General features: G+C 41.9%; 1 protein-coding gene across 1 annotated transcript; it reads right to left on the reverse strand.

The window, feature by feature from the left end:
* Window positions 1-563: 563 nt before the first annotated feature.
* On the reverse strand, window positions 564-4,655 carry LOC141134296 (uncharacterized). Its single transcript, XM_073623874.1, has 2 exons — window positions 3,541-4,655; window positions 564-3,457 (listed from the first exon to the last, which is right to left on the reverse strand). Exons 1-2 carry the CDS (start codon window positions 3,546-3,548, stop codon window positions 2,692-2,694), a joined length of 774 nt encoding a protein of 257 aa, XP_073479975.1. The 5' UTR covers window positions 3,549-4,655; the 3' UTR covers window positions 564-2,691.
* Window positions 4,656-12,246: the final 7,591 nt, after the last annotated feature.

Here is a 12,246-nt window from a genome sequence, read left to right on the forward strand (position 1 = left end):
TCACAATACCACAATTGATTCATATGCCACTTCGATATCTTTACTGAAAATACCACTGGTTGTTACTAGCATGTTTACTCACTGTTCTTATCTCATGTTTAAGACTCCTAGATCTACTGTGAGATATTTGACCCTTGGTACAGCGTTACTATTATACTAGGTTCTATTTGTACAATGATATTTTGTTTTTTTAGTACATTGCTGAATAAGAACTTCATATTTTCTCAATGCTTATGTTTTATGTTGATAAGACCTTTTCTGGGCCATGTTGTCTTCCTTTTATTGTCTTAGGCTATGTTTCCACTATTGCGTCCCCAAAGTCGCGCGCTTTACACTGCGATTGTGCGTTGCGATTTGTGTTGCGTTTTGTTGCGACTTTAATTACGACTTTGTGCGACTTGGATGTTCTGCGATTTAGTCCTAGTGATGTAATTCCTTATCCTGCTTATTTATTGCCCCTTCCTGTTTGGTTGTCTCGTGTTGTATGTTTGTTAGCAAACATGTTGGCTATGCAGTATGTTGGGTCAGCAGTCATTTTGGCTTCTGTAGCAGCATTATAGATCAAGAAGAGGAGGATAACCGGAGGAGGAGAAGGCATCGCTTTTGGATACATCCCATCATTGCCCAAAGGGAAGTGAGAGGCCAGTTTGGGGTCCTTTACAATGACCTCCGGGCTCATGATGAAAAATTTTTCAACTATACAAGGATGTCAATTAGAAGGTGAGAACATTTTTTGATGTCAACTTGCAAATGCTGCCAGATATATTTCTCAAAATGTGTATATGCCTGGTCATTATTACTCTTTTTAGTATTTTTAGATTTGACTAGCTCGAAGTGTTAACTAGAACCTAATCAAATTGTTAGAAAAATGTAACTCCATTTGTAAATGTTTGATTTTTACATGGTCAGTGTAGATACTAGCCCTATTTTTTCTCTTTACAGTTTTGATGAATTGTTGGCTTTGCTCTCTAGTCATCTAGAGCGCCAAAACACCAGTTTCAGAAGGAGTATTCCATCTGCTGAAAGACTCATAATAACATTGAGGTAAATGTTCATACCTACTGTTTCTTCTTCTTAACTTCTATGTGGCTTTTGGAGATCCACATCATTCTTTCATCATCTTTACATGCAGTCCAAAAATAACTACTAGCATGTAATTGTGCGTAAGCTTGGTTTTAAAATCTTAACTCTGCCTCTACATCACCTGTGTCTTTCTCCTGCTCCTCTTCTTCCTTCTTCACTTCCTCAGGCACCTCCTTCCTAGCTCTGTTTTTTGGGTTTATTGATGTAGCTTAGTGTCAATATGTATCATTATCCTAAAATGTATGTACTTTTCCATTTTAGGTACCTGGCAACTGGACATTCCTTTTCCAGTTTGCATTTTGAATTTTTGGTTGGCAAAACTACAGTCAGCACTATTGTCCACGAGACCTGCCGAGACATATGGAATGTCCTTAGTGATTTGGTTCTGAAGAAGCCCACTTCCGACGATTGGTGCAAGAAAGCGGAACTTTTCTGGGATCGTTGCAATTTCCCAAATTGTCTAGGGGCAATTGACGGCAAACATATGAGGGTAGTGATGCCCATTGGCAGTGGAACAAAATACTATAATTACAAAAAATATTTTTCTTTTGTCTTACTTGCAGTGGCTGATGCCAATTATTGTTTCAGCTATATAGACATTGGATCATATGGCAGCAGCTCAGACTCAAGTATTTTCCAAAGGTCTTCCTTTGGAAGAATGTTGCGGGAAAATGCTCTGGACCTGCCACAGGACTGTCCGTTGCCAGGAACAAATGGGCCGCCAATGCCATTTGTGTTTGTTGGGGATGAGGCCTTTGCTCTCAGTGAGCATCTATTAAGGCCTTATTCAAATCGGTGTTTGAGTGAAGAGAAGCGAATCTTCAATTACCGCTTAACGAGGGCAAGACGAGTGGTAGAATGTTCTTTTGGCATTTTAGCCAACAAGTGGCGTTTGCTCCATACCCCCATTAATTTAAAAATGGAGAATGCAATATCTGCAGTAAAAGCAGCATGTGTTCTTCACAATTTTGTGAGAATTCGTGATGGCTATCTTTTTGAAGATTCCCTCATGCACGATCTGGAAGGTGCACAATGGAGTGCCAGTAGGGGCACCACCAATGGTGCCAGTGTGCGTGAGGGATTCTCATCTTATTTTCTGTCTGCTGCTGGTTCTGTCCCCTGGCAGCAGGATGCCATAGCATAATGTATGTCATGCATTTTCTGTGAATATTATTTTGATGTATGTTATGTTTCAGTGCATCCAAAAGCATAATAACAGGTAGTTTCCTCAAATTAGAAAAAAGGATAAGCCGAAAATGCACAATGTAAACAAAATTATTTTTATTTTTTTTGTTTTTGTGCAGGGAAGCACACAAAATTTTTGGGTTATGTGTTTGGGTGAACTACACCATTTTGTTTATTTTTTATCAAGCACAACAAATAGTGAAATAATAAACTATTTCTCTCAGAAAAACACGTAAATAAAATTATTTCAAAAATATAAAAAAATATCTGAATCTTTTTTACAAGACAACTCTTTTTGCAATAAGGCAAAAATAAAGAAATACGTTCCATGAACTTAAAATTACAACAGTTGTTGTTTTGGCCTCCTCAACCAAACAAAAAATAGAGAACAAGTCTTAAACACACCTCAATAATAATTGTAAATTACAATTGCTCGTATGTTTTGTTTTCAGTGGTCCCGGAAACTGAACTATTGGTTGGTCCAGGGAAATCCACTGATGGACCAGGGTAATATTTCCTTGCCAGAAAAGGCGGAACATGACTGGGTGTAGGCTGCCTAAGTTGGTGAGTGGTTGGGGGGCCAAGGGTAGAGGTAGTGGGGTCAGGAATTGGATGCAACATGCGTGGCCTTGAGGGATTCAGTATATTACCATACTGGTCACAGTATGGACGGTTTATTGGTGGAGCATACTGTGTACTTGGAAAGTGAGTGTATTGTTGATAAGGGGGATATTGGGGAAGGGGGGGTTGCATATATGCTGAGGATGTTGTTGGCCCCTCACCCACAAATGATTGAGCAGTTGACATTAAAGCCATCCTGAGTGCATATTTTTTCTCAGGGGGTACCTGTTTACATATGCCTAAAATTACAGTGAGAAATGCTGTGTCTTCACACTGGTTTTCAGCCATTTTAGTGGACATCTGATTGACTACCTCTAAAATTTTATCCATGGGTTTACCAGGCCGGGCACTGACCCTTGAAGACCTTCGCAAAGGCCTAGAGACATTGCTAGGTCCTGGTTCTGCATCCTCCTCATTCATTGAGTTTGATGTTGACCTTGCTTCATCTACGAACAGTTCCTTGTCAACATTGTCTTGGAATTGTTCTTGCTCCTCCTCCTCCGCAGCTTCCTCTGCCTCATCTTCTGCTGCCAAACCCTGTGTGCTGTCTTCCCAGCTTGCTTGGGTTCTGAAATACAAATCACATATTTTTAAAGTAAGCATTACTATTTGATATGTAGAATTCGTAACATATGCCTGCTGATAACTTACTCTCGCATTTCCAACACTGGTTTCAAAAATTCAAGATCCCCGGCATGGGCATATGGGGCTAATCTTTTAGAGCCGGAACCACTCCTTCCTTCTTTTAATTTGCGTAAGTACCGGTTGTAGCAGTCTTTGAGACTTCTCCATCGAGTTTGTAACGAGTGCACTACAAAATATAAAGCAAAGTATACATTTTTTAAAACAAATTTAGTCACTGCCTATAGGTCATTCATTTGCTAGGCTGCATAATTGATATGGATGGTGTTAAAACAACCGCTACATATATTACCCATGACACCTACATAATTTGACATGTGCTGGAGGATGTTGACAGGGCCATCTTTAATATTATTTAATATTATTAGGACCGTGGACAAAAATTATTTGCTGGCCCACACACACAGATTTACTTTCCTGCAGCCACAGGTTACAGGAAAGTAACTATATAAATGACACCATCAACACAGATAGTGTTGACATGGGATTACCTCCTGCCAAACCATTGTGATCTCCTGCCAGGAGAAGCGGTCCCCACCAAGAAAAAACAGTGCACACAACCATTGGTTACAGAAAGTGTTAAGCAGCATATATCAACCACTTACTTTTTGTAGAACGTTCTGTGGCTGAGAAAGAGTCCCATGTCTCATAATATATGCGAGCCACCTCCAACCATGCTCTCTCCTTCTTTGCATGATCTTTGTAACCTGGATCTCTGAGGTCATATATTGCCGGACGTTGTCTGACAAGCCTAATAATTTCCTCATTGTCATGCACTTGTCGCTTATTTTTTTTTGCCCTAGGCATGCTTCCTGCTGTCTTCCACACTCACATACATCGATATAGGAAGTGATGTATTTGGGAGGAGCAGAGATCATGTGCTTCCGTAGACTTCCGTGGAAGTCGCAACAAAGTCGCGGTGTCAGACATGTACATACGACTTCATTGCGACTTAATACCTTTCTATGGAGAACAAGTCGCACCGAAGACGGAACAAAGTAGTGCAAGAACCTTTTTTCGAGTCGCTGCGACTTGAGTCGCACCAATGAGAACGGGGACCATTGAAATACATGGGTTTTGACTTGTCATGCGACTTGACATGTGTCAAGTCGCAAAATAAGTCGCACTAGTGGAAACAGAGCCTAACAGTTATACTTTGTCCAATGTGTAAATTATTGCTTTTTGAAAACCTTAATAAAAATAAGATCAAACATAAATTTTTAGATCAAACATAATAGGAAAAAAAATGCAGAGTGAATAGACTCTGAGTTCCACTGCCACACTGCAGTTCCTGCTGGTGAGAAGTCCTATTCCAGGCTGGTTGGACAACAGTGGGAGGATCCCCCCATGTCTGTAGATCTTGTCTTCAGGCCTTCGACACAAAGACCAATGCTGCCTCATTCCTAGGGACCCCTGCAACTGGACTTTGCGGCAACATTCAATCTGAAGGTTTCTCTATAAATAACTATATATTTTTGGGTATATGTGCACAAATCTACCATGATGCCTAACGGGCCCTTTGCTATTAATACCTGTTTGTACATTGCATGTATGTACTGTTATTAATCTCTTCTTCTCATCTATAAAGCTTGTATCATTTCTATACTGGTTTGCATCTATGTATTTATCGTTAATGTTATATGTTGGTTGCAGCAGTTTTTCTGCTTGCAATTACTTTGATTAATTACTGATTAATTTCCCAGGAAGGGAATGCCCTCCATTCACAGAGGCCCTGTCCTGGGTGGAGGCACTGCCAACTTTATTATCATACCCAATTTTCCACTTAATGAAGGTTCTGGTTCTCTTATTTACCTACAAATTTAGTGCAATATCCTGTTTGGGGAGGGACATTTCTCATAACCTCCCCAAAAGAGGGTTACACCAGCATTCAATCAGCTGCTGCAGCACATGGTTGCAGTGCTAAACAGTATATTCTGACAATGAGAGAATCCCCACTTGTGTAGATGCAGGAATCTGTGAGTTTTTTTGTTCAGTCCTCTCGATTCAGTGGGTTACAGTTAATATTGACCAGGCTTCTTAAATTTGTGACCCCACTGGGGAGATCTTCCCTCACTTCTTGTCTCTGTGACACAAGTACAAGAAATATGAGTTGCAGTTGTCATCGGGAAGAGAAGCCACAGACAGCTATAAAAACATTGTCAGAATTTATAACATTCCTCACTTTACTAATAATGTGTTTTAGTTTTTATCTGTGTCCCTGTTTGGAGAGATTCCCCAACATGGTCTGTCCTGTCCCCTCTCCTTCCAGAACAAAATGGAAAATTTTGGCTGGAGTTTGACCTTTAATTATAAAGAGTTAAAGAGAACCAATCATGATTTTGCTTATGCAATAATTGTAACATTTAGTCTTACATTGTCATCATTTTGCAAGCTTACCCATGAAACTTTAAAGCGGAGTTCCAGCCATTTCTGTGTTTATTAAAAGTCAGCAGCTACAAAAAGTGTAGCTGCTGACTTTTAATAAACACACACTCACCTGTCTCGCTTCTCTCCCTCGCTTCTCTCCCTCGCCTCTCCCCCGGTGCCGGCATTACAAGTGTGCGCACTGTGAATGCGTGAGTCATGCTGCGCCTCCTCAATGGCCAGGCAATCTTCTGGGACCAGTGACGTGTCCCAGAAGATTGCAGGGAGGGGAGCGGAGAACTTCCGCTCGAGACGCCTAGGCGGCCCAAGCGGAAGTGGGAGCTGGGTACCTGTCAAAACTAGATACCTGCTCCCCCCAAAAAAATGACACGCCAAATGTGGCATAGGAAGGGGGGAGCAATGCTTAAAGCGGAACTTCCCCTTTTGGGTGGAGCTCCACTATGATATGTATTCCTTACTTAGATGTCCTAAGCAGTGGTGTATTTAGGTTTTGTGCTGCCCTAGGCCTGACTAAATTCATGCACCCCCTAATTTAAATACGACCCACTGTTCCTGTCAAGGCCACACCTCTTCCTATTTAAGACCTGCCCTATTATCTCTAAACCACACCCCTTCCAGACCCCCGCTCCCTCCACCTCCCCCCTAGCAGAAAAAATACCCCCTTTCAGCACAAACCCTCACCCTCATATAACCCCTTCCAGTACAAATCCCCCTTCTCAGCACAAACCCTTGCCTCAACCTCCCCTTTCCCAGCACAAATCCCCCCTTTTAGCACAAATCCTCCCCTATCTCAACCTCCCAGCATAAATACCCTCTCAGCACAAATCCTCCCCATTGCACCCTCCCAGCATAAATCCTCTCCTCCCCTTGCCAGCATAAATTCTCCCTCTTAGCAAAAATCCTCCCCATCTTCCCCTCCCAGCATAAATCCCCCCTCTTAGCAAAAATCCTCCCCCTCCCAGCATAAATCCCCCCTCTCATCACAAATTCTCTCCCATCTCCCCCTCTCAGCATAAATCCTCACTTTTGGAAAAAATCCTTCCTCATCTCAAACCTGTGGAGGATAGGAGGCTGCCATATCTCAGCCCCCCACAGAGTGCACTACAAGTCCCAGCATAGGAGGCTACCATATCTCAGTCCCCCACAGAGGGCACTACAAGTCCCAGCATAGGAGGCTGACATATCTCAGCCCCCCACAGAGGGCACTACAAGTCCCAGCATAGGAGGCTGCCATATCTCTGTCCCCCACAGAGTGCACTACAAGTCCCAGCAGAGCGGGCTGTCATATCTCAGCCCCCACAGAGTGCATTACAAGTCCCAGCATAGGAGGCTGACATATCTCAGCCCCCCACAGAGTGCACTACAAGTCCCAGCATAGGAGGCTGCCATATCCCTGTCCCCCACAGAGAGCACTACAAGTCCCAGCAGAGCAGGCTGCCACCAGTCCTCCAAACACAGCATGAGGAGACTGCACAGCCTTCCACCCCTGATGCTCACTCCTTGGCTGCCATACACTCCTCTCAACTCTCCCTTACAATGGTGTCCTACCTGAGTCTGGGTGGCACGTAACGCTGCATGGTAAAGCAGTGGGCAGGATTTCCTGATGTCTGAAGACAAGTACCGGCTCCCAGACCCCAGTGCAGCACACAAGGCTGCAGATCACTCCGCCACTGGTCAGGCACCTCAGTGGCTGTGGGCAGCGGATGTGGCCACCGCCACGTGTGTGCACACGGGAGGCTGTATCTGAGCGGGAGGAGGCCGCGGGAGCCGGGACTCGGTAGGACGGGTTGGGGAATGTTTTTGTGCGGGGGGTGGCTTTTTTGCCCCCCCCCTCAAAGTGCCGCCCTAGGCCTGGGCCCTGTCAGCCTAGGCCAAGACACAGCACTGGTCCTAAGGCTAGAGGTGAAGCCAACCTTGTTAGAATACAATAGCACAGCGGGGGGGGGTGGCCACACTAACATTGCTTGTTTTTTTTCCGATTCAACCCACTGGGTTGGAGGAAAAATCCCAGTGTGTACCCAGCTTTAGAACTTCTGTTGTGCCCATTGAGTTGGACTCAGCTAAAATGCCGTGCACAAAAATGAATCGAATGTAACTTTGTGAAATTCCAATAAAGTTTAGAAAAATGCAAGAAACTGCCCCCCTTTGCCAGCAGCTAGGATCACTACCCACAGAGAAAAATGGAATGTTTTTCTCTGCGGGTAGTGTGACCCTACCCTTAAAGTACACAATAAAAATTGTAGTTAGCTAGTAGATACATAAATAATTCAACTAATGAACAATATCTTCTTGGCTGTGTTTCAGTCATGTCTATGTAAAACTTTCCTGCATGTATAGTATTTTAAAATGAAACTCTACAACAGGTTAACAATAAGTTAAACTGTCTTGCATGCTACATCTTTGATTTGCTTTCAGAAAATACAGCAAAAATGCATGATATAAAAGAAGTCAATGGAACCACAGCTAAAAAGGCATGTAAACCGCCCATACACCTACGCTGCAGCCAAAACGCAGTGCATCAATTTGAACCCCGGCATTATATTTACAGCAATAAATGGCTGATAATTCCCTCTCAGATCATAGCACAATTTATTATGTTGTTGATGTACATTTATGTAAATAGATGTTACACATATACCAGGTAGGATTGTCATTGAGACACAGAAGGAGTCAGATACATTGATCTCCCAGTAGGTCAGTGGTGCGTACAAATGGGAACTAACCTCAATTTTCTATTGGATTTTGCATGACGCCTGACTGAGATCTGCTGAACTCGGCATCTGTTCGGGTTGCACTGGGACAGAGAGCAGAGGAGGCAGGTGGCTGTTATACAATGGACTCTGCTTGATAGACTCCTACCACTGACATCATGAATAGCTTTGGGGTGGTCTCGGCCTATGCTGGTGTGCTCACATAGCCTGGTAGACTGCTTTATGATGTTGTCTATGTGGATTCTGTAGACAGGTTGTCATTCACAGTAAATGGGAAATGCAAACATAGTAATAATCCTTAAATAAGCCCAGAATAAATTCTATCTTGATATAAAAACAAAAAAGGTACACTAAAACTGAGCTCATAAATGGATGAGTTATTTTATTTACGCTTGATTTTATTTTTTTAATTAATTTTCTCCTAAAGGGTGCAGTTCATTTTATACACAAATATTGCGTGGATGTGGAAATTCTTTTCACATAAAATAGCAATCTAACACCTTAATTCTTTACTTTCCAATGAATTTTAATCTAAGCTCATGCAGCATTATTTTATCAACAAACCTTGCTTATTATGTACAGTATAGTGTGTAATTATATATTCCTATGGGGACAGCCATATTTGCTCACTAAATTCTTTCTTTCCTGTTAATCATCTTATGTTACTGATAAGGTCTGTCTGATTTAAAACAGTAAACTCTGTAGAGTGCAGTCTCTAGCAAGGTCAAATACTCACAGTGCACTTGGCAACCAGAGATGATATCATCTTGGTCTAAGATGTGACATGAACAAGCTAGGAGCAGTATTTTTTTTTTTTTATGGCATGTTATTTGATAATGCAATCACATGCCTTTTAATATCTATGGCTAAGCGCCGAAGGTGGGGCGAAAGGCATCAGTGGGCATGGTCTCAGGAGGAGTTGAGGCGGAGGTCACTCTTCACAATATAACACACACTGAGCTGTCTGCATACAGTACCTTCACATTGCACACAAGGTCCCCTTTAAAGTTGCACTTTGGAATAAGCAAAACAAACGTACCCTCAAAGTGCGCCCTGCTGCAAAGGCTAAATGTTAGTTTGGTCTAGGGGTAGAGGAATAGGCAGCTGTACTTACCTTATTCCTTCAATCCTGGAGAGCATGTTCTCTACCCCACTCTCTGCCGCTTCCAGGATGTGGGTGGGCCCCGCCATCCTAACGTGCAACGCAGCATATTCTAAAACTACTGTTACTAAATATTAAAATGTAACTACAGACAAAACTTTTTTTTTTCATTTTGGATAGAGTAAGGGAGGGTTATAACCCCATCATGTTTTCTTCTTAGTTTTTTTTACATCTGTGTCCCATTGAGGAGATTTCCCTTTACTTCCTCTCCAATAGCCAAAACAGGAAGTAAGAGGAAATCTGTCCAAAGTGAAGGAATCCTTGTGAGTCACCAGAGTATCCCCATTGGAAAATGTCCCCTCTATTAGTGTTCTAATATCAACTCAAAATGTGGGATTTTCTTTTACTTTCACTTTCGACGATAATGGTAAACAGGACAAATAGAGAGGGTGAATCTCCCTGAAAGGAGCACAGACAGCATTACAATTACAGGTGTTCTAATGCCTCTCTACTTTGAAATATATGTGATCCGGCTCCTCCAGGTGGGGGGTGTGGGGTGTGCATGCGCGCCACCGCAGGCTCGCTCCCGCTGTGATCACACACAGCAGGAGCCCAGCGGTGGGTATCGCAGACTGGATGTCTGCTGGAACCCGCTCATCTTCCAGCAGAGAGCCAGCATGGCAGTCTGCCTATGTAAACAAGGAAGATTGCTGTTCTGATAGGAGGGAAGGCATGGATCCTGTGTCTCTGCAAAGCAGGGACATGGATCCATGTCTTTCCCTAGTAAAAGCACCTCCTACACTGCATATAAACACTGGTCAGGCACACAGTTAACCCTTTGATTGCCCCTGATGTTAACCCCTTCCCAGTCAGTGTCATTATTACAATGACAGTGCATTTTCTTTTTTTAGCACTGATCGCTGTTATAGTGTCACTGGTTCCCAAAGCGTGTCAGTGTCAGAAAGTCCACCACAATATCGCAATCTCGCTATAAGTCACTGATCGCTGCCAATACTAGTAAATAAATAAAAATATCCCATAGTTTGTAGACGCTATAACTTTTGTGCAAACCAATCAATATACGCTTATTGGGGGTTTTTTTACCAAAGATATGTAGCAGAATATATACTGGCCTAAATTTACGAAGAATTTTTTTTTTTTTTATTCGATAGGTTTTATAGCAGAAAGTAAAAAATATTGTTTTTTTTCTTCAACATTGTTGCAAACAATAAAAAAACGCAGAGGTGATCAAATACCACCAAAAGAAAGTTTTATTTGTGAGAAAAAAAAGGATATCGATTTTATTTGGGTACAGCGTCGCATGACCGTGTAATTGTCAGCTAAAATAATGCAGTGTCGTATCGCAAAAAATAGCCTGGTCAGTAAATCTTCCGGAGGTCAAGTGGTTAAAGTTACATTTTAATTCTGTTCTGTGTTGTAAGAAACTAGATACTTAAGCCTTTTATACACAGAGCAGAATACACCTTGGCACAGGTATATAAGCAGGTGATAAAAAAAAAATTTGATTTGGGAAAAAACTTTTAATAATATTTTGTGGATTTTTTTTTTTTTTTTTCAGAACAATAATATTAAGATATTTTGCAATGCTGACGTATGACCTTTAAGCATAGCCCCACGGTTACCATACTGTTTTATTGATGTTATTCTGGGTTGGCAGAGGCTAATGCTATAACTCCTTTCTTCACAGTGCACAAAACACACCTTGGCATAAATATCTAAACAGATGTTGGAAAAAATAAAAATATAGAAATGAGAATAAAAAAGCTCCTCTCTAACATGTAATGATTTTCTGTGGAGTTCTGTTCTGTCAGGTGTGCAGTGACCTCTGTAACCCAAGACAGAAGATCATCTTGGGCATAATGCCATGCCAGCAGCTCTCCAGAATGTGGACTGCCAAAGCGCCATGTGTGTACATCAAATGTGATTCCTTTAAGCCTCAGTCAAGAACCTCTAAGGGCTATTGATGTCTATGGCTAGAATTATACGGCTCGGTTAATTCACTTCCTGTCTAACATAAAACACTTCTTCCCGAAATTTGAAAGTCCTATATAGAACAAACTAAAAAATACAGACACACCGATGTTATATTCTACATATATCATTCCTTTATAGAAGGTTCCAGCCGTGCAACCTAACACCAGGAAATGTGATGAGAACTTTCAGTTTATTTAACCACTTCAATACCAGGCACTTAGACACCTACCTGCCCAGGCCAATTTTCACCTTTCAGCGCTGTCGCAATTTGAATGACAATTGCGCGGTCATACAACTCTGTACCCAAACACATTTTTTATCATTTTGTTCCCACAAATATAGCTTTCTTTTGGTGGTATTTGATCACCTCTGCGGTTTTTATTTTTTGTGCAACAAATAAAAAAAGACCGAAAATTTTGAAAAAAAAACAAGTTTTTCTTTGTTTCTGTTAAAAATTTTTGTAAATAAGTACGTTTTCTCCTTCAATGATGGGCACTGATATGGCTGCACTGATGGGCACTG

Source organism: Aquarana catesbeiana, linkage group LG01 (assembly GCF_042186555.1).
Source record: "Aquarana catesbeiana isolate 2022-GZ linkage group LG01, ASM4218655v1, whole genome shotgun sequence".
In the NCBI taxonomy this organism is placed as follows: Eukaryota; Metazoa; Chordata; class Amphibia; order Anura; family Ranidae; genus Aquarana; species Aquarana catesbeiana.